Source organism: Idiotropiscis lumnitzeri, chromosome 1 (genome assembly GCF_059441095.1).
Source record: "Idiotropiscis lumnitzeri isolate Australia: NSW breed Sydney's pygmy pipehorse chromosome 1, RoL_Ilum_1.0, whole genome shotgun sequence".
Classification (NCBI taxonomy): Eukaryota; Metazoa; Chordata; class Actinopteri; order Syngnathiformes; family Syngnathidae; genus Idiotropiscis; species Idiotropiscis lumnitzeri.
The window spans coordinates 37,259,427-37,287,164 of record NC_142391.1 but is presented as its reverse complement, the minus strand read 5'-3'; the positions used below and the strand labels follow the sequence as shown (position 1 = coordinate 37,287,164).

Sequence of the window (27,738 nt, the reverse complement as noted above, 5' to 3'; positions counted from 1 at the left end):
CATGTGACAAAATACACCAAGTCCGATTATGCCGTCCTTATCGTCAAGTGTCTTAAATTCTCTGTGGCATTGCCGAAGTCGGTGCCACTCACAGAATACAAAGAATGGCCTACATATTGGAAATACTTTAAAGGGGATGCACCCATTCACCGCCTTTTCCTCCGCCACAATCTCGAGGGTGGCACTTCATCTCACTTGTACTTGAGAAGGATTTATTGGATCCCTGTCAGTCTGGTCTCTGGATTCAGAATTGCATTGGAGGAGTCCTCTTCGTCTCTGCCCCGGAAGGTTGCGTGAGCCTGCTCAAGATCCTCAATCACCGTAAAGAGCCGAGTGGCGAGGCTCTGACGCTTCCTTATGTGGTCCACTTTACATTCTGCGCCTTCTACAGGGGCAACGGAGATACATATTAGTTACTCGCTGCAAGTTACTGTATAACCCAATGATTCTGAGCGACTGTGTCACACCACTTTAGAGCATCATAAGAGATCAGGTGTGTCACAGGAAATAGTTCAAATTCACTTAGAATGGTCCAAAAATGATTTACTACCATCAATCTTTTGTCATCAATCTATGCCAGTGACAGGCATCCACTTCCAATGGATGGCCAAAGGTACAATTAATGTGTGTATGCAACTCTTGCAATTCATACAACAGCATGTGTCGTTGCAGGGATTTTTATATCGTGGACTCAATCATTAAATGAAAGATTAGTTGACTAATCGTGGGCTGTTTACGACATTGTTGTTACACACGGTAATTACAATGTACAAGATCAACATCAGCCAATGGACCTTATAATAATAATATTAAACAACATTGTTTTAAGATGAGTGTATTTTACAAATTATTGCAAACAAAGTTCCATCCACTGTGACGTGTTGCTCTAATTATTTGCGTCATAGAATATATTTCATTTTACAACAAGGATCATTGTTCACAGTTGAAAGATGCACCATGTGATATAATGAGGGCGCTACACAGGGGGATTACCCTCGACACAATCGAACAGCACTAAAATGGCAAGGGCACAACATAGTGGATAAGGAGTATTACCAAACACAGGCAATAGTTCACGTTTTCCTGTGGCTCTGAGTATATCAGCTTTGTCTTTAATTAAGTATGATTTCATATTGCGCAAGTACATCTGCGAGTAAAGTGAGATGAGATCACTGGTGTTTTAGTGTACTGTGTTGTTTTTGTTAGGTGCTGCAGTGTGAGATATTTCTAATGAAAAATAATGGTTGGGAAATATTGCAATAACCCATTGTCACATTTAAAATAACTTTTAGAGGCAAGCTCATCACGTGCAGTAAAAATGAGGCATCACCTGGATGGATGTCAGAGTTGATCTCTTCTTTATTGCTGCTCATCTGATCTGCAACTGCCTCCGGAAGATATTTTTTCCTACGGGCACATCAATCAGTACATCATAAGCGTTCCCTTGGAGGATTAATTACTGCTTTAAGTGTAAACAGAAGAGGTAGTTGGAGTGTGCAACACAGACCTCCAGTGTCCATCTTGTGAATTGCAACCAAGCTGAGGCTCTAATTTATTTATTTATTTATTTTTTTTAAAAACCTCTATACGTTTTGTCATACCTCATGTAACATTCAACTTTCACTCAACTGTGCATTTTGGGCTGCATACCACAAAGAGAACCAGGCACCAATAGGGTTGAGGTGCCTTGCTCAAGGTACTCTCAACAGTGATCAGGGAGTACAATACGATACCATTTTATATATTTTTTTTGTCCACTAAGAGACTGAAAACATGACTTTCAGGTTGCAAAGCCCCATATATTACAAAAGAGATACTGTACAACGCTAACCTGAGTTTGTCCTTTCCCAGGAGAAACTGCTTGTAAATTGTCTGAGTCTCTACATCAGGATCAAGAGGGTCACTCCAGTCCCCCAGAGTCACAGCGGAGTGGGTTCGACTGCAGCCTGGAACTGTGAACAAAGCACACTGTTAAACACCCGATGCATTTCTACACTTAACTGGACTTCACTCCGACTGAATCGGATTGTTTTGATCCACTAAGACACAATGAAATTATTTGTAGGGTGTGAGTATGATAGCTTGTTTGTCGAGAAGTGCAAGGTGTCTTGAGAGCTGCGATCGCCACCACTATTGACAGGGAAAGTGAGCTAGGCCCACATGTCCAACATCCATCCAACAAGCTGACTTTCGACGAGAGCCAGTGAACACCTTGGACCTTTTGACTAATGCAAACCTGCTAACCAAATGCTTCACCGTGTAGCTTCTCGTCCAACATGACGAGGGCAAAAATTCCGACAAACACAATCGGTCAATGTTAATTTCCTGTAGCTAAATACCAGATGTGCCCAAAGTTAGTATATCAGAAGGAACTGTTGGCATCATCTTTGCGGTAAGCTCACTGTCAGGCATGTAAATAAGATTGTTAAACTGCCTTGAGTGCGCACAACATTGGCAGTAAACAAGAAAGAATTACCCGTGCGCTCTGCCTGCAGGCAACACGTCCATTTGCCCCCGCGATGCGTCCCCGGGTGGAAGGATGGGAGCATTCGCTCATTGTAGATGCTGACTTTCCTGATAGCCGACAGCCACTGGTTCAGCTCATTTACATTCTGTGAGGAAAAACAATTAATCGTCATTTGGTCGGCAATATACAAAATTGATGAATCTGAGTAAATTATATACAATTGTTCATTTCTGATAGTTTCACAAACTTTCACCTCTGCACTTTTCCATGGCTGTTCTTTGAGGGGTGGTTCTCTTTCTTCTAAGCAGGAAAAAGGCCTGCTCTATCGGGTTTGAATTTGGAGATTGACTTGATCAATCTAAAGCCTACTTCTTTTAACCTGATAGATTCCTTTTTTATGTTTTGGCCACGTGTTTTGGGTCACTGTTTTGGGAGGATCTACCATTTTAATTGCATCATTCTTTAAATTACACAGGTCAACAGCAGATTGGAATCAGAGATGGTTATTTGTTGAGTCATATTATCGACTTCTGAGTTCATCATGTGTTACAGGAGCCAGTCATGCGCCTTGTCCCACAGGTCAAAAAAATGCTTCTTCCCCCATAGGCACAAATCCCAGTCAGGACCAGTCCGCCCACCCAAAAGCAGAGGGAGGTTCTCATTTCATCCGCAGTGCTGAACCTCAACATGCAGGCACGAAGACGAGGAGCAACGAGTGTGCCTACGTCTGTCCGGCGCTTCTCACCGTGGGTAAATCCAGAGCGGAATAGAGTCCGACCCCTCTCGAGAGGACTGGTGCCAGAGCCTAAGATGTGAGTTAAGGTGAGCCCGACTACGGTATATTTTGTCTGAATTTCCCATCGTCATACACCACTATAGGGTCCTTCCCTGCCAGAGAGGTGATAATGCACGGTCCTAGAGCTAGCTTTTATAGCTGGGTAATAGCCCGTCAAGCTCCCCGCCTTTGGCCCCCACCCAGCTCTCTATGCGCACGAAATCCTTGGGCATGGGAACTCAAAGAACTAAATAACTAACTGAATTAAAAGAAAAGAAAATAAATACAAACTACACCGTAAGATCCAAAACTAATACAACCCAGAGTCACACTTATGGACAATTAAGTAACTACAAAAAAAAAAAAAAGTATTGGATGAGAGGTCAAGATGTTGTTGGCCTATTTTGACTAACAATTCACCTTGCACTGGATGTACATGGTTTGCAGCTGCCCGTCATTGCTTTGGGTAATGACCTGCATTACATTCTGCTGCTGGAAGGCATTTTCGTCCACCCTCTCCACCGCGCACACACAATGGATGGGCAGTGAGGAGCGCACCTGCAACAATTGAACCACAAATCACAGCACCAATTAAGATGAACACAGGCGACCTGATAATGATTCTGCTGAGTACGTTCAGGTTTGAGTGAAATAAAATACATCACCGTGAATAAACGGGTCAGTTGTGGATGAATGACGTTTTCTAAAGCGTTATTCTCGGGGTATTGTGTGAGAAAGCACATCGTGATGATGGGAATAGCATGGCAGCAAAGGACTCTTTAAAGTGTAAATCAGCCTCTTCCACTGGGAGCTTGGCCCACTGAGACTGAAGAGCTCCAAGATGGAGGAAATGGGCCAGGACATTGTTTACGATCTGATTTGCAACGTTACCATGAATATCCACAACCTTCATTTAATCCTCGCCTTTATCCCACTCACACAATGCAAGGGGCTGGCTCAAAGAGCGCTTTTTGCAGCGCTCTTCTCTCTCAGGCCCTGGCTGGTGAATGTGAGTAGATCATTATCACAAGCTAGGCACCACATGGTAATAACGCTAATGGCAGCCTCACAGGGTGATCAACACAAATACATGAGAGCAAGCTGAGGATGATTAAGGTGGTTCATCTTGTTACTCGCCAAGTTGCTCACCATCCTACTAAGTGGAAGCCAATGTGGATCATTCCCCACCAGAATCCACAAAATATCCTCATTTAATTGCGTGAGATGGTTTCATATCAATTCTCTGGTTTTCACATTGGAGGAGCGCGATGCCAAAGACAATTGGAAATTGTCTTAAACATTAAGAAATGACAGATTGAAGCTAAGACTAGACCTAATAGTGAAACAACATTTTGAAATGTTTGTCATTTGATGTGATTCTTAGGATATATCCATCCATCCATCTATTTGCTGCCGCTTATCGGAGGGCGAATAGAAAAACACTGATTTAAATCTATGGACAATTCAGAGTCTTCAATTATCGTATCGTGCATGTTTTGAAGTCAGAGCAAGGCAGACAACCCACGCACCACACAAAGTGTGAACACTGTATTTGGATATGCTACATACAACACTCTTGTTAGCTACCTGCCAATCAGGTGTCTTGGCATAAGAAAGGGTCTCGCTCGTCAACCAGAAGTAGCGCTTCTTGGAGGCGAAGCGAGACAGCAGCTGGGCTCCTTCCGCTTTGTGTTTGTGGAGGTATCCTTCTTTGACGATGACCGACGGGAGGAAGACAGCCCGCTGTGGCATCTCAGATACTGCAGAGAGGAAAAGCCAAGCTACCATAAATAAAGATACCGGGCATCTGACCATATGACCTACAAGGAGTGTAAATGTGCAGTTGGCCACCTTTTGTCGTTTTTCAAGAGTTTTGATCAGGAAAAAAAACAGGCTATTCCACTGATTGTTGTCACTTAAAAATCATTTCAAAGTGGCGTAACATTCACCATTGAGTTGAACAATCAAGCTGATGAGCATCAAATGTCAAACTGATCTTTGAGAGTAAAGCGAGGGTGTTATTGCGCAGTTGGAAGATTATAAAAACTCTTTTCACAACGCTACCCTTGCTGACACATGATGGTCAGAAAGCAACCCAGTCATGTGTCACTCAGACTCTCCGCCAACTCATTTGTCGCATCAACTCTTTTCAGGGCTCATGAATATTTCACCACTCAGCTTCCAAGCTGTTGAACTAATTCTGGCATCGGCTGTTACAAAGTCACTCATGACTCTTCTGAAACTGTCTTTTGGGGAGCTTACCTATGTCATGATCTATGTCAATCAATTTGTTCAAGAAGTCTTTGACAGAGGCCACACTGCGGAGGATGATGGGATGAAGAGGTGCCATCCACTGCTCCTTTCCATGACCCAATTGGAGGCCCAGGTTCCCCACACTTTGTAATGCCTGACAACAATACAAACAAGATGTATTCACACTTCTATCACATTTATTGAACAAGCACACACTTTAACAAGCCACGAACAGAGCAAGCCCAGTTAGTTATGGACAATTCAGAGCCTTCAATTAACCAAACGAAACCTCTGAACTGCAGACGTACTAACCACGTGTGCACTGTGACGCTTACTCAAAGTCACAGATCAAAAATGTTGTCGTGGCCAAGCATGCTGTGAGGCCTTTTGTCCAGCCCCCACCTGGCCATGGGAGAGAAGGAAGTCCCTGTGTACCTCCTCTCTGATGCTGTCTTTGAACATACACTGTTGGCTGCACATAGAGATGTAAAAATAGCCTGTCCCTTTCACAGAAGTGGACCCATGGCAACAGCACTTCAGCACCGTGGACAGCGGACATGAAGACCACATAGGAGCAAGGCTGCATGTGTGACCCGGACACCCACACGATAATAGTAGGTGAGTGTATCTTTAAATTACGGTTAGAAAAAAAATGTAGACTCAGAAAACGAATTGAGTTCCTTATGTTTGGCATCCAATGAACAAAACAAGTCAAGGCAAATGTATTCATGTAGCCGTAAATCACAGAAAAGCCAAAGTTGACAAATATTGATGACACCCCCTGGTCTTAACACTCAGGAGGTCAAGGAAAAACTCAAAAAATAGTGCGCGCCGTATAATTATAGTATAGTTTGGTTGTATTTGTATGTTTTTTTTCATACAAATATTTACCCTAATTGGGATTTACTACGACATAAGTCATAAGTTCCAGAATGGAAATTCTGGTTACATTGTCACCCTTGGAACAAAATTCTATCTAAACCGAGGACCCCCGTATTTTACTGTCCATACACACTGTAGGTGTACAATGTATGGTATGTTTCAATTTGGTTTGTTTTATTAACCCTTGTTGAATCAAATGTCCAAATCATGTAAAGGGTAGAAATAATACTGTGATTGCATAACAAGATGATTAACTGCTCTGTGCTTTGAATCACTCTCGATTTTTATTTCTTCTTCCTGGATGCGTGTGTGTGCAGTGTATATGTGTTGTAAATTCTACCTTGGCCAGCAGTAAGAGTGTCCTGCTTGTACGTGTATCAGCATGCTGATCCCTCAGCTGGAACAGCTTAGGTGTGAGGATAGCAGGAGCGAAAAAACGCAAGAAAAAGAATCCACTGATGGCGAGATATTTCACATCCTGTTCAACATAAGGTGAAGATGACAAGCGTTATTAAAACTGCAAAATGATGTGTACGAAACCTATAAGCTGTGACTTACGTTAATATTTCACATAGGGCATTTTCTTTATGTGCACACTGACCTCGTTCTCAGGTGCAGAAAATTGCTCTTCCACCCGCTTATGCAATTGTTTGAAGGCCACTCTCATGACGGGAGGACATTGCTCAACCGAGCCAACGATTGAGTCAACGATCCTGGTTAAATAGCTTTGCAGCATCTCCACACTGCTGTCCCGCACCTCTGCCTCCGACACTGCACCCTTGAATGAAATTCGCCTTCCCAGAAAAAAAAACAAACATAAATATAGACTCCATCCAAGACACTTACCAATCAACCAAATTCTTAACGAGCTATTAATCGATTAATGTATTATATAAACAGATAAATACATCAGACATGAATACAATCGCAGTTATAACGTGAGAGCATCTTGCTCACAAGAGTTACGGAGAAAAGATCCCTGCCTTTGAGTATTTGGTTTTCGGGTTTCTGCACTGATTTATAGACATGGACAAAAAAATGACAGCATGCTTGGCTACTGCAAGGAGAGGATGTTCGATCCCGGATCTCACTCCATGTCATAGACTGACGTCTCAGGGGGCTCATAGCAGTTGCTAAGCAACAGCCATCCCCTTCTTACATTCTTTTTTTTATTTCATTCTCAGATTCATGTATTCATCCCAAGGACAAAGTGTAGTGTGTGCAGTCCCCTAAACCAGACAAGAATTGAGAACTCTACCCATACATAATGCCTGCACAATTACATCCTTGATATGAATCGTTTTCAGATTATCAATAGATGTACACTCGGTCAGATTTACCTTGTGTGATTCAGGTCAATTTTAGAAGGGTCCAGTTCAATGTATTTCTTCTCATCAAAGATGCGGCTGATGATAGGCTTCAACACTTCATGTAAATACAGCATGCCAACAGCCTGACAGGGGAAGAAAAATCTACATTTACACTACATACTGTCCAGAAGATAGTTTGACCAAATTTCTTTGAAAAGCCAGTTTGCCAAAAAAAAAAAAAAAAAACTTTTTGGAGCAAGAAAGAAAAAACAGCAAATGACTCACCTTCATAAACTGCTCCATGGCTTTGGACGCAAGAGAGTTGGAACGAAATAAAGTATTTGGATCAGCTATGACGGCAAGACAAAAAAAATAAATAAATACTATTAGTGGAAACCAAAACACCTGCACAGATTATGAAGAAATTGGAAATTTGTTGGACAATGTGACCGCATTTTGTTTCCAAAAGGATTTGGGTGAATTTGATTTTGATTGCTGTCAAATGACTAAATTCAATAATATTACGTGTGTAGTGATGGTGACCCAGCTACTAGCTTTGCAGTGTTGCCATGGAAACCCTGGTAAGAGGAACATTATCTCAAACAAAGCTAAGAGTATACAAATACCAGAAGCCATCTCTATGTGAACTATACTTTATACAATATACAATACAATTATTTATATAGCGCAACAGCTGGAGCTGTAACAAAGCGCTTTCCATATGGTGCCATATAAATTAGCGTGAAATTAGAACACAAAATACTCTGACAATTGACATCATTATTGTGTGGAATTGGTAATAATGTGGCTGCACAGGGTACATGGGCATGTGATGTGCAGGCAGATGCATGACTAATACAGAGCAGAAAAGATTTCACTGGCATTGATAGAACTTGACCTTCTCTCACAAAGACCAAGACTGTATTAGCGACCTGAAAATCAATTCCTGGAGAGTGTGAGCAAGCATGCCCCAAACTCTGGCTCAAACAAATACCGACTTACAGAGAACAAAGCACATCTAACACAAGGCGTATTGTCTGAAATCATATTTTTTTCCAAGCAGTACAGTTCAGGACAAACAATTGTCTGCCTTTCCTATGTCAAAGGTTCTGAGTTGTACTTAAGCATTTGATGTGTGCACATCACTTTTGAAAATTCTGCAATTCACATCAGTGATGTCGCTTCCCCCATCACGCCTACAGACTTTGAGATGGAAATAACGCAGATCAGGGTTTCCCATTTAAAGCTGCCCTGTGACAAACTATGGAACCGTACCAATACATGGAACAGGGATGGACATGACTGACAATGGCACACCAAAAAAGCTTCTGTGACTCATGACTTCCATCTTACTGGTATGGTTGACCTCCTGGGTGTTGAGATAATCCAAGAAGGGAACCACAAGGCCCTGACCCAGGTAGATTTTCACCAAGGTCATGGCCACATCTTGTCGGCTCTCGACTGTTGTCACCTCCTCCAGCATGGTCAATGCGCTACTGTCCTCAACCTGATAAGAAGAACATGGCCAACATTTTTAGCAAATTAAAGTAAATTCCCATAACAACAGAAATGAGGATTTAGTGCTCAGGTGAACTGTTGCGCTGTGAAAAAAAAAGTTGCTAACCTCAGCAGGGGAGATGACCGACTCAACCATGAGGTCAATAAGCGGTTGATAGTACAGAGATGGCAAAATCCGATCCTCAACCAAACGCACCTTCAGACGCAATGCTCCCAACTTCCCACTGGACACACGGAAGGAATTTAGAAAAACAGGCATGCTGTGTTGTATTTGTAATGTTACATGTATCTCCATAAGGGTGTTTAACAAAGATTATTGGTTTGTTTTTAAGGGTTTTACAAATACAATATATCTGCACTAATGCAATTTGTTGGTCAATATTCTAAAATATGTTTGCTCACGAATAAATTATAGTAAAGGATACTGACCCCCAAAAGTCCAATAGCATCAAAATGTAATAAAACTGACCAAACACCCGCACCCAGAATCCTCACCCTGCATCCCCCTCATTGTTTCCCAAAGGGAGCAAACGAAACCAGCTCTCCAATAGTGGAGTTTTGTGCAAACAAGCAGAAGGGATTTCCACCTGCAGAAATCCAACAATCATCAGACTTATTTAATGAACGCATGAATTGAAGACAGAGACATATTCACCTTGGAGTATTAAATTATAACCTCACCTTTCCTAGAAAGTCATTTTTGCCCACCATGTCCCAGTCCCAAACCTCCACAATGACAGTTCCTTCCTCACTGAGTTCCTGTGGATCCAAGTCCAGCTCCAGGGTCTCTCCCCAATGAGGGAAACGGGTCTTCTTGATAATCTGGAACTCAGAGTATGACTTCCTGACCTCCTCTCCGTACATTTTTATAGCACAGAGTGATCATGAAGATAGAGCTCACCGAGGTCTCTGCACTGTGGTTGTTGTAAATAACTCTTGCAAATGGATCGGAGGTTCCAGAGATGTCTCTTGGGGCCAGGTCTCTGCGAGGTCAATCACCCAACAGACACATTTTTGGCCACGTGAAGCCACAAACCAAAAAAAAAAAAAACTAATATTATTGTTCTAGTTACCTGAATAAATGACAACATTTCATTTTAACCACATCCTTTCAAACTAATTCTAATTTGCACGGACATGACTAAAAACACAGTGTCAAGGCCAGACTGATATGCTTATTAGCGCTTTGCCTGAGAGTGTGCATGGAACCCACAGATGGGGTACTGAGAGGTGTGAGGGTGGCATGTTGACGCAAGCAAGGAGAATAGAGCCCTGCAGCATGATGATGATGGCGGCGAGATAGAAGGCATAACGACATGACAGTAGAAAGGAAAGAAAAAAGAAACCTATGGACTGCGATAGGCAGGGATGTACCTACACCATGTTCTCATCTCGCGGCAGCCAACTTTCACAACACAGATCATTCCATACCTGGCTTCGATCACATCACACCGCAGGACAATCTTCTCTGTGTGTTTCAGCAGTTGAAGAGTCAGGTGGATCTCTCCTTGGACTTCATCATCGGGATCAACCCTTGTCAGGTTCATCCAGCTGTCTAGCACTGACCATTCCACAAAGACTTGACATTAGTTAAATTAACAGCATTTAAGGTACAACTTTTATAGGATTTTACTTGGTGGATATAAATAATCATATATAAATAATGACATCATGACAGAAATGTATCAGACAAGGAGAAGTTGGCAAATTATACTGTATTTAAAAATTACTTTAAAAAACAACATGTTATTGAGTTGATATACTGGAGTTCAGTGTTGAGCCAACACACATATTTTACTTTTACAAAAACCTCACGGCATAGCATCAAGTAAAAATGTCCAAAAAAGCCTTTCCTGCAAGCTAACATAATGATGATTTCGTCTTAATTTCCCACAAACTCACTTAGTATGAAATATGGGCCTGATTAGTTAAAAATAAAACGATCATTCTGCTGTGTAAATGGCAGCTTGTGGAAACGCAGGTCAATTGCACCTTCTGCCATCTAGTGGAAGAGCATTAAATTGTTCTGTCTTGGCATAAGAAAGGGTCTCGCTCGTCAACCAGAAGTAGCGCTTCATATAGAAGAACAAATATATATTTCTTGTGGAAAATACATTTTGGAAATTGTGATATTGAAATGATGAAACTTCAATTCGCAATTTTCCTACGGCGAACTTTGATGATGATCTCTCTCTCTCTCATTTTTTTTTTGTCTGCTTTGTTAGTTTTCTCTGCTCCCATGCATTGCAAGTAATGCTGTCCTTGCAAATAGATTAAATAAGTCAGCATAGACAAATAATAACATTCCCTCAGGTTCGGTTTAAAAAAAAACTTTCAGACTCATGTCATGTGAATCCATAAACATTTAACCTTTATGACGTGCTCCTCCAATCAAAAGTCATACCTTTAGTTTGAGCTCCAATGGCTTCTTTGGTCAGAGAAATCTTGCCAATAACATCATCGTGGCTGTTGAAGAAGATAAAGCGTGATGAGATGCAACATAAACTCAAAAAAAGGTAATGGGCTGATTAGAAGACTAATGGTGACTAATACTAGAGAGTGGTTGAAAATCCTCTAGACTGGCACCATGATGGTTGTTTATTCTAAGCCTTTGAGTCTTTTCCAAAACATGCAAACTGTCCATGGGACTCTAAACCAACTAAATCAAAAGTGAAGTGACGTAAACACTGAGGCCTTAGAGCACCATACATCAAACAGGGGACCTTTAGTCAACTACACAAATGGCTGACAGATTATTTTCGGCTTGATGACTTTACCCAATAGTGTCCTCATCCATGACATGGAAGGAGAGCGAATGGAAACCCATTGGGAGGTGCAGCGTGTACTCTTCACCCCAGAAAGGGTTGAGGTTCTTCCACACTGTAGCAGTCCTGAAAAGAGAAGGCACAGGCTGACCAACAAGTATGTGCACACAAACGTACCCATGCAGTATAGCTACAACATAACCCGAGCGAATGTGAACAGAATCACTTCAAATGATGCAGCAGTATGCATTTATGTGTCTTGAGTGGATGGACATCTTAAATGCCCACATGTGAAAATTTAAAAGAAACATCAACCTACATTCTCTTATCATGATATTAAGAGATTTCTGTCACACCCAAATGCACAAATTGGATCGGATATGCATAAGACCTTGTTTGACAGAAAGGCAGAAATACATGGTTAATCGATTAGTATCAATCGATGTTTGAAAAGCCAAAACTTTCTGAGTTCCAATTGTGTCATGTTGGGGCTGATTTGTCTCTTCTGCATGTGAAGATATTGCAAATCTCTAACAAGATTGCTCCCTGACAGGAATCAAAGCCTCAAAATAAACAGCCTTGGACAACTTTCAGATTTTCAGTGAAATTCTGGCTGGAAAGGCGACTAAAAATTATTTTGCATCAACAAACATGGAAGTGTGTGTGTTAGAGAAAGGGCTCTTATTAGCTTTGGGAAATGGAGTGAATAAGTAGCTTGCTAATTAATATTATTTCGCTTCATTTAATGTGACACTCATTGCAACAAATATTTGCTCAAGATAGCAAATGTTATATTTTTAAGCAAAGACATGAGAGATCCACAAACTGAATAAGGAACCTAATGAGTAAATTGTCAGTGTTCACCGTCAAACATTTTTTCAAATTCTAGCACATGGAGCATTTACCACTGAGTTCACCTCATGTTCTTGTTGACTCCAAATGCATTATGGTGAAGTGCCAGACAACATAACAGATAAAACTGAGAATGTAGAGATGCAGAAACTGATTAGATGAGTAGACGGAAGCATGTCATGCCTCTTTACTCTCAACAACAAAACTGACTGTTCACAAAGCAAGCAGCAATCTTCTCCCTGTCAACCTTATGATGCCAATACAGAAATTCCTTCAAACCCAGAAACATGTAAAACTCCTTCCCCTCCCCTTGGTACAGACACCCAGAATTCACCAGAACAAAAGCCCGCAACTGAAGAGGAAATCATAAACAGTGTCAAGAAAAACCGTCAACACTGTGGAGCGTGGCGTTGGAGGCCAAAATGGCTGCGTTTAGCTCACTGATGAGAGGTAGAATCCAGGAGGAAGTCCACCAGAACACGCAGTGGCTGACTGTAAACCAGGCCAGAAGAAGAAGTCTTAAGGTCTTCCTTGGGGGCAGAGCGGACACCAAGCACAACACACGGGAAATGGTCAGATAGGTTGATGTCGGTGAGGCGGGCCCGATAAGCGTCTTTCAAACCGCTCACAGAGCCATTTGCCTAGCGGGTGGTATGCTGTTTTGTGGTGAATCTTCACCCCAGGACCTTCAGCAACTGCTGTTAAGAGCTCTGATGTGAACTCCGAGGTGAGGTCAGCTGACAAGCCAAAGCAGTCAAGCTCGGATGTGATGAGTAGGGTTGTGTAGGTAATAGATGAGAGGGGAACAACTTCTGGCCACCTGGTGGACCTGTCGACTGTGGTGATGAGGTGAGTGAAACCACTGGGGGAAGGCAAGGGTCCAACCAAGTCCACATTAACATGGTCGGAATGCTTCTCAGGACCTAGAAACGGTGCCAACGGGGAACTGGTATGGCGTTGTATCAGGGTGCACTGGCACGCCAATACAGGAACCAGCCCACTTCCTGAGGTCTTAACCATGGCGTTTGTGGCTTGTGGCGCACAAAGGCAGTGAACCGGAAGCCCTCCAAAAGAAATCAAAAGTGTCGGATGGCCAAAGAAGGCCATTGCTTGCCATACGCCACCACACCCACTGCTCACACACTGCACAGTCTGACAAATCTGTCATGAGGGCAACTGGGGCGGTGGGAGACTGTTATAGAAGTTCACCATGCCCAAGAACTCCTGCAAAAACTTGAGCGTGGAGGGGCGTGGGAAACTGGCGACAGCGTCCACCCTAAATGGAAGGGGAATGGCTCTTGAAGGCGTGACTTGGCGCCCGAGGACGGTAATTGATGAGAGGCTGAACTGGCACTTGGCAAGGGTTGACGATGAGGCCATGTTTGCTGAGTCGCTCGAACAGCAACCGGAGTTCGTGTCAGGTGGGCCGACACAACTACACTTGCCACCAGGATGTCATCCAAATAGACACACAAGACCGGTATGGGACGCAGGTTAGTCCAGAAGGCACTAAAATGTCTGGCTTTCCCCCTTGAGGCTGAAATGCATCCGCAGGAATCAGAAAACACTGATGGGTATGATAACTGCTGTCATGGACACATCCTGGGGGTTTTCAGGTACCCGAGGGTAACGACGCACCAGGTCCATTGATTCAGACACCTTGTAGTGAGCGTGTTTGACAGGCAGACAGTTATTGTCCCTCCAAGGATGCTGGGGTAGCAAAAAAGACCGCATTGATAAAGTAGCAGTTGAGAATGTCCACAAGCAGATCAAATGCACAGCGAAAGTCCGGGCCCTGCAGTGCCGCAGATACAGATGCCATAACAAAGTCACAGCCGAAACGGCACAGAAAAAAAAAACACAACTTCACATACCTGGAGCCATTTTTCCACTTGCTGTAAACAGAAAATACAGTTGGTCTTAGTAAACAAACAATCACAGCTCAGCTTGCGAACGTCACATGAGCAAACTCAGAAAACATGAGCCGTGATTGGTTGTTACATGCGCCCTGAGCAACTGTGATGTCATTTTCAGTCGACAGCAAGTGGCAGCAAATTCAGATGGATAAAAACATTTTTTTGATTTATTCATGTTCCACGAACGCAATATTAATCAGAATGTCGTGTTTTGAATAGTAGTGGAGAATGGAACATATTGTTGAGAAAACTTTTAACTTGACTTCCCCTTTAAAGATACAGATCCCTGGTGAATGGCCCCCCTTTGTGGTTCACCAAAAGAACATTCCTCAGCTAATGTCTCAAAAGCGTTCTTCAACTACTAGCTGCATGCAACTACAGATGCATTCTCTCCATGGTTACCTGCGGATCTTATAAAGGCCAGAACAGTATCAGGTTCACTGCAAAGGAAGGGGCCGCAGTGTTCCCATGCACCACCACCCTGATCTCCCCGGCTCACAAGTGTGTGGAATAGCAATTGGCAGTAGGAAATTTGGTACAATTAAAAATCTTCCATCAGACATGAGATTTTAAAAAAGACTCACCTAGCTACAACTTCATTGTCAACTTTTACTATGCAGTATGGATCGCTGGTTCCGGACCTTGAGATAACAAGAAAAACATATGACAGCATTAAATATGATGCATGATGGTGGTGACTTATTAGCGTTCAACCTAGGAAAGTCTTGATTTTCTAGTTCACCGGTATTTATTTCAAAAGTAATCAAAATGCAAGGGACTTGGGAGTTTTTTTTAAAGTAAACAAACCGAACAAATAGCCTTGAGAATAAATGTCATTTACACAACGCACAAAAACCTGCACTGTAGAGGCATTACTTACACATCTTTGGCTGGGAGGTTCCTGCCCTCGACAATGCGAAAATATAATGATGTGTTTTTGGCCATTTCGGCGACGACTATCAAATATTAATCCAATCCTCCCATGTGCGCGGTCCTCGTCCAAACGTGTTTCTCCTCCCTTGTCTTCATCTCACTGCACCTTGAGCGCGCGAGACGCGCGCGCATCGCCACGGTCCATGCACGCTCACCCATACTGCTCGTGCATTGTATATGGTGTCAAGCAAACTTGACCACAGCGGGCGTGGGCTCAGTACGCTGCCTAAATTTGCCTTTGTCGCTCCCTCTTAAACTGAATTAAATACGTAAATCATCGCAAACTACCACCGTTATTGAATAGCACTTTACGCCATTTAATGATTTTGCTTCTATATTTGAGGGCATTTATGGAGTGTTCTTGGCGCTACTGTTTTTTAACTCTGATAATTTAACGTACCTATAGTGCAGAAGCAAATAATAATGGAAGCAAATTAAGATGTCAGTGTCTAACAAGGACGTTTTTTTCAGTTAAAAGAAAGTGCCACCTGGCGTCCTCACACTGTTACTGTCGTACCGCGTTTTGACTTCCAGACAGGCATATTAAAGGGCAACCCAATCGGGTCCTTGTTACGGAAGCATACATGGCTCCCGAATGTAATGTACTAAATGTCATCTAGAAGAATGTCCTTAAATCAATTCGAATGTATGATCCCGGACTTGGTTTTTTTCATATTAAATCTCCTCCCTCAAGTAACCAATTCTTCTCTACGATATACCGTATTTAATAGTTCAACGAGTTAAACTGTCACCGTGTTGATGCTGATTCGAAGATGGAAGACTATCCTCCAGTGAATGATGCAGATTCTACAAAACAGCAGGAAAGGCATTACTACCTGTTGTCAGAGCTCCAGACCTTAGCAAAAGATTTACCGAGGTAACGGCACTTCAAATAAACCTCTACTTGTATGAAAGCCGTTTGATCATTTATTCAGATACCCAATTTAAAATCTATCTAACTACTACTACGCTTTTTTGTCGTCACCAGTAAGATCATTAAATGCACTTCCAAGTGAAGCAAAACTACTAGTGGATTTTCACTTCCCGATTTCGATTTGATTTTTTTTTAAATTGCTGCCTTGCTTGTCTTTGTACTCGAGTGTGGTGCTGCAGTCATCCACAAACGCAATACTCATTGATGTTTGGCGCAAGCTTCTAAATGTTTAGTGCATTTTAAATGGGACCAAATACTATGCCGAGTTGCGCTATAACTATGAAACTACCGATAAATAATAATAATAAAAAATACTTGTGAACTTATTTCACTTTTCTGAGCACCAAGCCATTTTTCTAATGTGATAAATTGAGGAAATGCACTGTGCTAAAGAAAGCTAAAATAACCTCTTGAATTGATTTTTTTAGATTTATTTATTTAGTTTTTATTTAACCTGAACACAAAACGTTTTGTTTTGCTTTTCTAGTATGCATATGATCATCTACACATTCAAAATGTGGTACGTGCCTGAAGAAAGAAAGACAGAGCGAGAAATCTCATGTGGGATTCATATCATAAAACTCGTAAATAACATCGCTCAGCAAAACACAACTCATGCCATATCAACATGCATAACCCATTTTTCTCCAATATTTTTTACCACTGTAAATTTGTATATTCTAACTACCTAGGTAGGTTATGTTTTATTGTTTGATGTTGCCTTTCATGGTGTTGCAAATGTGTCATGTATTTTGGGTGGTGTGATTTCTGAGTTCATAAACGCAACACTCGGTGAGTGGTCCCGACTTGGCACATGTGCTCTTTCTATTTCTATGTCATCCCGCCATTATCAATCACAAGTATCTAAAAACTGTGTGTTAGTTTTTAATACACACAAATTTGCTGACTAATGCTGCCACAATTCACTATATACACTACAATTTGTTAGCGTACATCAGGACATCGCGTGTGGTGTTCTATCAGTAGCCTGTGCGTGCTAACTACAGCTAGCTTTCAGATACGACTGTCCCTATCAGAAATTAAATTGGGCATCAGCAAAGCCTTCTTTTTAAAGTGCTCATTTATCACAGCTGAGCAGGACGTTTACATCGTATTGAGTAATTGTGCGTAGCTTTGCAGTTTGTTTCGAGGACAAACATGGGAGAGCGGCTGTGGTTAATTAACATGGGTTTGCTAATTGATTTTTTTTTTTTTTTTATATCAATGGATATTTCTTAGCAGTTTATCGATATTAAATCGCTCTTTGGTGAATTTTTACATCCCTACTAGTAAGGTTTAATTATTACTAGTCGGCTAAAAGTGGCACAAGAAGTTCTACTAGTGAAGGTTTACAACTGTACTGAATTGTCTTACTAGTTAAAACAAAGAGCGTACTGGTACATAGCACCGTAAGGTGGATATCAAGTTTCAAGAAAAACAAATAAATGCTCAAATGGCCTTTCATACTGACTGCTTTTATGGCTAACAGTTACATTGACATCTTAAACTTATGTCTTATTGTTAGACCCACGACTAAGTACTTTTTCTTTTGGGCAGCTCCTTCCAGCAACGCCTGTCTTACAGTACACTTGGGGACCTGGCCCTGGCCCTCATAGATGGAACAGTTTATGAAATAGTGCAGGGGCTTTTGGATATTCAGCACCTGACAGAGAAAAATCTTTACAGCCAGAGGCAAAAGTTGCACTGTGAACACCAAGGTTGGTCCTCTTTTTCTGTTTCTCAACATTTATTGAGCTAAGGCACATATTTTACATATTTGAAAAATCGCATAACACCACTAAATTCACATTAAATGATAAATGGTAAAATAAAAGGCATTAAATCCATTAATATAAAAACAACGCCCTAACATATCCGAGATCAGTATTTCAAAAGTGTTTTGTGAAAAGTAAGGACGGAAGCACTTCAAAAGGAAAAAGACGGATGACAATTATTTTCTTGAATAAGGATGGAGGTGAAAGGTCGAAGACGGAGGACGGACCGGCAAACTAGGGTAAAGAGGCCATCTCTGACGGTTACATACAAACCGGATGGATTTATGCACAATGTACGACACCTGTAGTTTAGCATAACGAAGCGGTCAACAAAAAAATACAGCAAACCAGCTTCCCTTTTCACCCTGATAAGGGAACGCATGCCTTTTTAAGTAACCCAACATTCACCCCTCATCTCAAGTGGGTCATGGGGAACATTATAAAGTTATTCTTAAAATGTATTTCAAATTTAATGTATTCAAAAAAAGTGTTGAATTTACCTTTCCTTAAGCAGTAGCAACCGGGAAAGCACTATTTGTATTTTTCAAGACAATTAAGTGAAATAGGATACACCTCATGATGTTTAACCACACAATAATTTGCCAGGCTCAGTAGTTGGTAATCACTGATGTTTTAGGCTAACGAGAGCAGTGTCTCTCTACTAACTTGCCTGTTTCCTGAATTATTAGCTTATTATATATTAGTTATTAAAACTGTCTGGACTTCAAATAAGGAACCTTTTAGGTGATTTTCTTTTTTTTTTTATTTTGTTTGCATTTTCAAACTGTGAAATATGTTTGTTTTTATGTGCAGCTCTAAAGCAAGATATAGCAAGAAAGCACAAAGAAGCCCTGCTCTCATGCAAGTCTCACAACCTGGCACTGCTCAAATCAAATCAGCAAGCTGAACAAGAGGTAAAGGGAGCTGCCAATCCCATTGTGTTCTTTACGCATGTACAGTGGTACTTAGAAGCACTAAGTACTTTGGTCCGTTCTCTGGTGTCAGTCGTTCTTAATAAATCTTACAGAAATTTCCCGCCAGAAGTAAATCTATGATGCATATAGAGACCAATATGAAAAGTAATAGTTTTACCTCTCCTTCATGCTTTATATTTATGAAACACATTCATATAACAAACTTTAAATGTTCCCTAGAATGGCAATGTTTACTGTCACAATGCTTTATTTTCTATGAATATTTTTCTTTAAAGGCACTGGAAATTCGTGTGCGAGAGGAACAAAGAATGATGGATAAGAAGATTGTGTCCGAGATTGATCAAAAAGTTACAGACCAACAGAATACCCTGGAAAAGGCTGGAGTTCCTGGGTTTTATATCACCGCCAATCCCCAGGTTTTCAGCTAATCATCATTATTATTATTATTATTAATCTAACCATTGCCACAGAATCATAAATGATTGATTGCATATGCTGGCTGCGTGTTTTTTATTGTTTTGTCCCCCCGCCCCCAGGAGCTGACAATGCAGATGAATTTACTGGAGTTGATCCTGAAGCTTCAACAGAAAGAATCCGGGTCTGGATTTCTATGACAATCACATGAGAGGTCATATTCATGCAGCACAGTTAATGTGGGATGCAAATGTAGTCATTACAACAACACAATCACCTCTACAACATACAAATTAAAAAAAAAAAAAGACATCCCCTTAACATACATGAATTTGAAGGTTGTCAATCTTGCAGGTGATATCAAGACACGAGTTGTCACTGTTCCTAAAATCCGTCATATGACCTTCATGCCGTTCATGGGTTAAATCTGTATTGAGATCCACAGAACATCTGAACTAAACTAAAGCAGCCGTTTCTGGCTTTGGGTTTTTTATATTTAAGAAGGGACAGGAAGTGTGACAGTCCCTTGTTGAGTTTTGATCCGATTGATCGCATACGTATTTCAATAATAAGTGAGACACACTGCACTTTTTTGATTACGGTTAGCTTCTTTTTATTTTTTTTTATTTATTTATTTTTCCAGACCACGTTCAATGAATTTAAATGGTTTATGTTGGGGTGAATTTGCAAAAATTAATGGCTAGCCTGTTAGCTAACAAAAGCTCAGCACTGCACCATTTCACCATCAAAAGATTAATTTTCTGAGCAACAGAAAAGTACATTTACCCCACATTTATATATTTTGTTTTGTCATTTATTCTGTCTCGTTCTAATGACGCAAAAGGGTTTGTTTACTGGTTGTACAACTTCGCTTGAGCTTTTGTCAGCAATAGGTACAAGTGACATTTTGAAAATGGTAAATATCTGCGTGATAGCTTGATTTTCTTTTTTCCAAATACTTTTCTTCCACCCATAAACTCCTCCCTTGATAAAATGTAGACATTTTGTCTGACTAATCAATGTAACTGTGCACACCTGAGTAGGAAAGCACACCTGACAGTTACAGTTAAATGAGTGGAGGATTCAAATGAAAAGGACGACATTTTAAGTTGTGTATCAGATCCAGCTGACAATACCAATGCATTGTAGGCTGCATCTTCATGTCAATGTGTTTGGCAAAAATAAAAGAATCCCCTCATTGTTGTTCTTCTTTTGGATGGGCCTGAAAACTAAATAGGGTTTGTTTGCGATGCTGACTAGAATCCAGAAATTCTCACCTGTAAGCCGTGTATTTGTTGAACTTGTTTGAATAAACAGCCTGCGCTGTGTTTTTATTGCTGATTCCCTGGGGCGTTGACCGTTTTGAATAACCGTAGTGCCGTGTTGGAGATTTAGGCGGTGGCTGGCCCTTTAAGGCGCGCCTCGCTCAGGATGGTCGTCCTCCACATTCTGCCTTCTTCCCCATCACTGGGCGCCTCACCCCAGCAACCTCCAACAGAATCCGACACCTGCGAGCGCAGATGGAAAATCGGACGAGGTAAATAGGTTTTCATGTAAAATTCTGCATTAATTCCCGCGTAAAAGAATGCATTCTGTTGAAGGTTGGCCTCATGTGGTTTCGAATTGTGGGACAGCTTTTTTTTTTGTTTATGTCGGACTAAGCCTAGCCTATAAGCAACCCTCTACGCCCGTCTCCATCTTGTTATCAATTATTAATTTTCCATTAAAACGACGTTTGTTCATCTGCACGGTCAATCATAGATATCTGCGCTGATGTAGCATTGGCCATGACGATGACAGGTGCGTTGTTGGCGTATGAAAGTAAAGCGTTACGTAATTCTGTTTTCGCCGGATGCATTATGAAGTGCTGGAGTCGAACATTATCCTAGGCGGATGCGTACAGAATCAAGCTTAACGGTTGCACTTTGTGCATCTTGGCAGAATAAATAAGAAAATGCAAAGGGCCTATTTATGATTATGTTTGTTTTTGTGTGACGTGGCCTACCCGGTCATTAAACATCTGCCCAGACACCTTGCAACATATGTTTAATTTACATCAATATGCTACTGAAATGGCACGTTTCGGCCTCATATAATTAACTTTAAACGCATGGGCGTGACAAGTGGGAAACGTTCCACACTGGTCCATTAAATGCGCGAACGGGATATTTGTTCAGTTGGTTTTGAACAGAAAGGTTATTTGGTGGTGCACATACAATTACATTTTGCTGCTCACATTTTTTGTCAGTATGTGTATATGATTAATCCGAAAATTGGGGATTTGTTTGCCCCCCTGCCCAGCATAGTTTTATATATCCCTTCCTTCTCAGTAGCGCAAAATAAAAATAAAATGTAACGCTGTCGGGTATACTTTTTATTTTTTTTAAGCTAACATCCGCCAAATAAATGGGGTATGATAATATGTGAAGCGAGACTGTCATGCAATGACGAGCAAAGGGCAGCGGAGGGCAACCACAAAATACAACATATTTGTTTTATTTACCAGCGTTTTGGAGGGGGAAAAGAAAAAACCTTGAGAAGAGAGCACAGATGGGTGTGTCTCTATTCAAGGATGACCAGTGGGCAAATTGACTTGACTGAGAGGCATAGTCGGCTTGGGGCGTCCTAAGTCGGAAAGGTCGGGGCAAAATCAGAACAAAACAGCCTGGTTGTCTTGGTGTGCACTCGTCCTTTTGGGCAGCAGCAATTCTGGGCCTGCCCAGAACTGAAGATTGGGTCAGTGTACAATGAAACTCGAACACACCAGACCTGCAGTCTACAACGTGGTTTTGATTGGGCTTGTTCTCTGTCTTCCAGGTGAGCTTCTTGTGCCAGTAATGGATCAAGTGTGACTCGTTGGATTTTTCTGCCTTGCTGGCCCAACTAACTCTGTAACCATGGCTACTTGTCAGCAAGGCTGCACACCAGCCGTGCGCCTTTGTCAGAGGCTGAACCGACTCAAGACGCTCGAAGACGACATGATGGCCACGTCATTAAAACGCTGCCTCTCCACCCTGGACCTGACTCTGATGGGTGTGGGTGGTATGGTGGGCTCTGGCCTGTACGTCCTGACAGGCACGGTGGCCAAAGACATAGCTGGGCCTGCTGTTATCATATCCTTCATTTTTGCAGGTTTTGCCTCTTTATTAGCTGCTTTTTGCTACGCAGAGTTTGGAGCACGCTTTCCCAAAACAGGATCGGCGTACATGTTTACCTATGTCTCTGTAGGAGAGCTCTGGGCCTTTCTGATTGGTTGGAATGTGATTTTGGAGAATATGATTGGTGGAGCTGCCGTGGCACGGGCATGGAGTGGTTATTTGGACTCAATTTTTAACCATGCCATCCAGAACTTTACCGAATCCCACATAATGCGGTGGGATGTGCCCTTTCTCGCCCATTACCCTGATGTACTTGCAGCGGGGATTCTATTGGTTGCGTCACTTTTTATTTCCTTTGGAGTTCAGGTGTCCTCCTACCTTAATCACATCTTTTCCACTATCAGTATGTGTGTTGTAGTTTTTATCCTAGTCTTTGGATTTGTATTGGCCGAACCAGCAAATTGGAGCCAGAAGGAAGGAGGATTCACACCTTTTGGGTGGTCCGGAATCTTGGCCGGGTCGGCCACATGCTTCTATGCATTTGTTGGTTTTGATGTGATTGCCTCATCAAGCGAGGAGGCCAAGAATCCACAAAAGGCTGTTCCCATTGCCACAGCGATATCCCTTGGACTGGCAGCAACAGCCTACATCCTGGTGTCCGCAGTGCTTACATTAATAGTTCCCTGGCATACACTGGACCCCAACTCAGCTCTGGCTGATGCTTTTTTCCGTCGAGGTTACAGTTGGGCTGGATTTATTGTGGCAGTGGGCTCCATCTGTGGTGAGTCGGAAACTTCAGCGAGCAGAGGTCATGTCTGTGTACAGTATAAACAATACAGTGGAACCGCTAAAGGTCCAACTATATTTCAATTTAGAATACATTTTTACCAATGTAATCTATCCCAAAATGAAGTCCTAATCAGACAAAACCTCTATAAGCTATACAGGAAATGCTTTAACAGCAGCATTTTAACATTATGCTTCATTATGCAAAACCTAATAACAGAGATATGCACAACTTTTGACATCACAATTACTACCACTTTGATAAGCCAGTCAGTATCTGGCATCACAAGTACACTCTTGTGGTGACCTGACATCAAATAAAAAAGAAAGCCAAAGAAGAAGCTAAATGCTAGATTTATTTCACTTTTATTTACTCACTGAAGTAAAATCTGAAAAAGGAGGGTAAATCTGAAAATTCTTCTATTGTCAAGACTCGAGACATTCTACTATTATTTCTAATGGTTCTCTCTTCCTCTCTCCAGGCATGAACACTGTGCTGCTCTGTAATCTTTTCTCCCTCCCTCGGATTGTGTACGCCATGGCAGAAGATGGGTTGTTCTTTAAAGTATTTGCACGTGTCAATCCTACCTCCAAAGTCCCCGTCAATGCTATTCTGGTTTTTGGATTCCTCATGGCCACCATGGCGCTCATCTTTGATCTGGAGGCTTTGGTTCAGTTCTTGTCTATTGGAACCCTTCTAGCCTATACCTTTGTAGCAGCCAGCGTTATCGTCCTTCGCTTCCAGCCGGAGAAAAAACGCTCCAAAGAGACTTCATCCACATCTCCCAATTCAAACGCAGAGCCTTCCCCCGTCCCTTCAGAATGCCAGAACATATCAGAGGACAACGAGGAGCTGAAACAGTATGAGTCCTTCTCTGACAAGCTCCAGTTGGTGGAGAGGCAGAAGCCAAGGGAGCGCAGGGGGGTAGGCCAGCTAAAGGCCTGTTGGGAACCATACCTGGGCCGGATACTGGAGAACTGCGAGCCAGGAGAAGTGGTGGCTCTCTGTGTACTCGGTCTGTTAGTGACCTCAGTGTCCTTTTGTGGCGTGATTGTATTTGGCGTCACGCAGCTGCAGCTTCCAAACTGGAGCTATATCACTCTTCTGGTGATTTTTAGTGTTGCTTATGTTCTCTGCTTGGCAGTCATATGGGTTCATGAGCCACAGACTAACACAAAAACATTCCAGGTAAGTGCTTTGACTAATCAAAATAATCATTTTACACCTACATATTGTATGAATTTTGCAAATACAGGGTGTCTCAAAAGTCACTATACACTTACTTTTCTTTCTTTATCGTGCGTGTCAGGTATCATTTGGACAGACTTGCAGTCATCAGCTTTTGACAGGCATATCATTCCCTTGCCCATGGCTCACTAATTGATATAGAAGCAGCGTTGCAAAATTGCCCCCATCAAGATGTTTTTTTTTTCTGATGAGAGAGTTAAGCATCGATATGAGACACTTTACATCAGTCTGTCCCAACCCGTGGTGCAATTAGGCTATCCAGGATCTGTTTTTTATTAAGCACGCAGCGGAAAGCCTGTCACTTCCACCAACGACGAAAACAGCAAACTCCTGGAGCAGGCGTTGCTGTAATGTCAACTGGTGAGTGATGAACAAGGGGATGATATGCTCAGAAAACTGCAACAAAAACACAAACACTTTCAAATGGCGATGGCCTCACATCTGGACACCTTAAATTTGAAACAAAAAAAAGAAAAAAGCATAAGTGGCCTGTATGTTGACTTCTGGAACGAACTGTATTAAGTGTATCTCAAATGCACACTGTATGGATAAATTGAGATTGCTCGCCTAAGCAACTACAGGAAGTGAAAATATTGAACATTCACGTTGGAAGACTTCATTTAATATTTTTCGGCAGGATTATTGACATTTTTTTTTCCAATCATCATGAAGAATATTTTTGAGGTCGGCACTGATGTTGAACAGAAGGGCCTTGCTCACCATCTTCGTTTTAGTTCATCTTAAAGAATGAGGCTGAGCACAGAGCACTTACTAAGTTCTTCATTATCAACCAACCATGCGTATGTTCCCTGTACACTGAGGTGCAGTCGCTTAAACGTCACTCAGCCCAATCCTTGATTGAAATGTCTTGATTATTTTATCCATACAGTGGATACTGCTGTGGTATCAGAATAGAAATCAATGTTTACCCTTACCCTGAATATTCACCCTCAGTTAAGTTCCTAAATGTTATTTCACAAACTCAGCGTATGATTTGGCTGGTGTAGAACTTAAGTTGTTGTTTTTTTGTTTTGTCTTTTTTAAGGTACCTCTGGTCCCACTTACTCCAGGCGTTAGTATTCTCTTTAATGTATTCCTTATGATGAAGCTCAGTGGTCTAACCTGGATTAGGTTCGCTATCTGGATTGCTGCAGGTAAGGGCTTCCGGTATTTTTCTTTAACTAGCCTTCACGTCACCGTTCTATAGAGCAGACATATGTAGCAAATGAGGTATGCCAATCTTTATTTCAGATCTAAATGAGTACAAAATATCCAATTCACAATAATAAAACTCTGGCTGTTTTGTAAGAACATATTTTGAACTATTATTTCAATTTGGTATGCACTCCAACCCATCACCATTTTTGTGTAATCCTGCTGACAAATGTAACATTCTTCGTTACGCCAACAAAACACTTTCTACATATGTCACCTTTTCCTCTTATTTTAAATCCAATTTTTTATCATGTGCCTTTGCAGGTCTCTTAGTATATTTTGGCTATGGAATTTGGCACAGTAAAGAAGGACTGAGGGAGTTGCAGCCCAAAGACATGGCTGCCCGGTATGTCGTGCTTCCCAGCGGCAGCCTGGTAGAGACCGTGGAGTCTGTCCAGCCTGAACAAGCGGATGCCTCAGCACCACACGTTAACCCTGCCATGACAACTGAGGAGTTTGCTGGAAGATGATGATGCATGTCCGAATCTCACGATTACACCTTCCTGGTATCTGCTGTCTCCTACCCTCATCACTATTTTCTACACTGCTGACTGGCCTGTTGCTTTCTGTATGCTCTGCAAGGATAAAGTGCACCAAAGGATAGGATGTGCATCCTGTTTTGTTGTGAAGCCTATTTGTATATCTTGTCATACTCAAATGTATCTCATCAAATTGACAGAAAATCATACGAGGCTGTAAGTCATACAACGTGCGGTGCTTTTTCTGTGACAGGTAGATGAAGGTTTCGCTTTGTGATTATTTTATCGACCTTTAACATTTGCAGCAGACCAAAAATCTCAAAATACCAAGTTTAGCATAATCAGCAGTTATAGTATGTGTTGTGTTTTTGTACATCGGTCAGAGAAATTCACTGACTCTCAATTCCTATCTTCCCTAACTCCTTCAGCCTGACTCTCACCGAATCCGAGGACACGGATCTCTTAGCACGATTGCCCTTATGGTACATCTCAACAACCCCGAATGTATGGTAATGTAATATCACTATATAATTTCTCACTCTGTGGTTATTTTATTTCGCTTAAATAATTGAGTCATTTGTTTTCAAGTTTTCTGTTTATGCGACAGTGATTTGTTTTTTGTATGTGTATAAAAAATGTGAACACACTCTTCAAACTGATGGAAAAACACTTCAGTGCTTCACCTAATCGCCTGATTCTCATGACCCTGATCTCTTTGGTGTCAGAACTGATTTTTTCCCCCCTCATGCACAGTTAAGCAGGAGTCCTTTCACTTTCCACAAGCATACATGTATGTATCAAAGCACAGTCTTACATTCAAGAAATGTTAGCACAAATAGGAAATCTTTTCAAAGATTGTTTTTTTTCAAATGCAGGTTATCTTTAAATGTGTTTCATTTCAGGCCTCCTTAATTCCATATTTGGGGGGTGTCACCAATCTGCAGGTTGACCTCTGCAGCAGATAAAACCATGTCTATTATAGGCTACTGTACATTCCCACGGTCTGCACTTATGCTTACTGACAACTATCTAATGTTAGTTTACTGTGTTTTTTTCATGTCATGTCTGCTTATCAAACCAATGGCCTTAAACATGTGAATCAAAGAAGATAGATTAATGAAGTGGTTAAGATGTATATATCATTGTTCTATTCTACAATAAAATTACATATATCCGCTTGCA

The 27,738-nt window shown here is 41.6% G+C and overlaps 3 protein-coding genes across 6 annotated transcripts; 2 read left to right on the top strand and 1 right to left on the bottom strand.

Annotated features, from left to right (window-relative positions):
• Positions 1-21,229, bottom strand: rasal1a (RAS protein activator like 1a (GAP1 like)). Of its 2 annotated transcripts, none has more exons than XM_088299296.1 (21): positions 21,007-21,229; positions 15,323-15,379; positions 11,983-12,096; positions 11,610-11,671; positions 10,637-10,766; positions 10,107-10,188; positions 9,887-10,027; positions 9,701-9,792; positions 9,312-9,429; positions 9,041-9,194; positions 7,973-8,037; positions 7,718-7,830; positions 6,979-7,171; positions 6,718-6,855; positions 5,505-5,649; positions 4,830-5,002; positions 3,663-3,800; positions 2,477-2,612; positions 1,832-1,952; positions 1,331-1,407; positions 1-385 (listed from the first exon to the last, which is right to left on the bottom strand). In XM_088299296.1, exons 3-21 carry the CDS (start codon positions 12,030-12,032, stop codon positions 213-215), a joined length of 2,301 nt encoding a protein of 766 aa, XP_088155422.1. In that variant the 5' UTR covers positions 12,033-12,096; positions 15,323-15,379; positions 21,007-21,229; the 3' UTR covers positions 1-212. The 2 variants fall into 2 exon arrangements, with proteins under 2 accessions (XP_088155422.1, XP_088155412.1); XM_088299286.1 differs by lacking the exon at positions 21,007-21,229 and adding an exon at positions 15,619-15,924.
• On the top strand, positions 16,250-20,927 carry dgcr6 (DiGeorge syndrome critical region gene 6). The gene is made up of 5 exons (XM_088299360.1): positions 16,250-16,548; positions 18,163-18,323; positions 19,194-19,294; positions 19,591-19,731; positions 19,852-20,927. The coding sequence occupies exons 1-5, from the start codon at positions 16,445-16,447 to the stop codon at positions 19,927-19,929; spliced, it is 585 nt and encodes a 194-aa protein (XP_088155486.1). The 5' UTR covers positions 16,250-16,444; the 3' UTR covers positions 19,930-20,927.
• Positions 20,831-27,738, top strand: slc7a4 (solute carrier family 7 member 4). 3 transcript variants are annotated; one of them, XM_088299339.1, is made up of 6 exons: positions 21,075-21,266; positions 22,547-23,608; positions 24,096-24,802; positions 25,908-26,016; positions 26,342-26,583; positions 26,985-27,738. In XM_088299339.1, exons 2-5 carry the CDS (start codon positions 22,627-22,629, stop codon positions 26,545-26,547), a joined length of 2,004 nt encoding a protein of 667 aa, XP_088155465.1. In that variant the 5' UTR covers positions 21,075-21,266; positions 22,547-22,626; the 3' UTR covers positions 26,548-26,583; positions 26,985-27,738. The 3 variants fall into 3 exon arrangements, with proteins under 3 accessions (XP_088155474.1, XP_088155465.1, XP_088155457.1); XM_088299348.1 differs by lacking the exon at positions 22,547-23,608 and adding an exon at positions 20,831-21,008 and having other exon boundaries at positions 21,125-21,266; positions 26,342-27,738; XM_088299331.1 differs by having other exon boundaries at positions 26,342-27,738.

Bases quoted from the DNA above. Each gene is read 5' to 3' on its own strand.
- rasal1a (XM_088299286.1), bottom strand. From the start codon at position 15,683: ATGGCCAAAAACACATCATTATATTTTCGCATTGTCGAGGGCAGGAAC. The intron at 11,672-11,982 runs GTAAAGTCATCA...CTTCTTCAACAG, and splicing joins ATGGATGAGGACACTATTGG to CCACGATGATGTTATTGGCA. The intron at 10,028-10,106 runs GTGAGCTCTATC...TCTGAGTTCCAG, and splicing joins ACCACAGTGCAGAGACCTCG to ATTATCAAGAAGACCCGTTT.
- dgcr6 (XM_088299360.1), top strand. From the start codon at position 16,445: ATGGAAGACTATCCTCCAGTGAATGATGCAGATTCTACAAAACAGCAG. The intron at 19,295-19,590 runs GTAAAGGGAGCT...TTTTCTTTAAAG, and splicing joins ATCAGCAAGCTGAACAAGAG to GCACTGGAAATTCGTGTGCG. The intron at 19,732-19,851 runs GTTTTCAGCTAA...CCCCGCCCCCAG, and splicing joins ATATCACCGCCAATCCCCAG to GAGCTGACAATGCAGATGAA.
- slc7a4 (XM_088299339.1), top strand. From the start codon at position 22,627: ATGGCTACTTGTCAGCAAGGCTGCACACCAGCCGTGCGCCTTTGTCAG. The intron at 24,803-25,907 runs GTAAGTGCTTTG...GTCTTTTTTAAG, and splicing joins CTAACACAAAAACATTCCAG to GTACCTCTGGTCCCACTTAC. The intron at 26,017-26,341 runs GTAAGGGCTTCC...GTGCCTTTGCAG, and splicing joins CGCTATCTGGATTGCTGCAG to GTCTCTTAGTATATTTTGGC.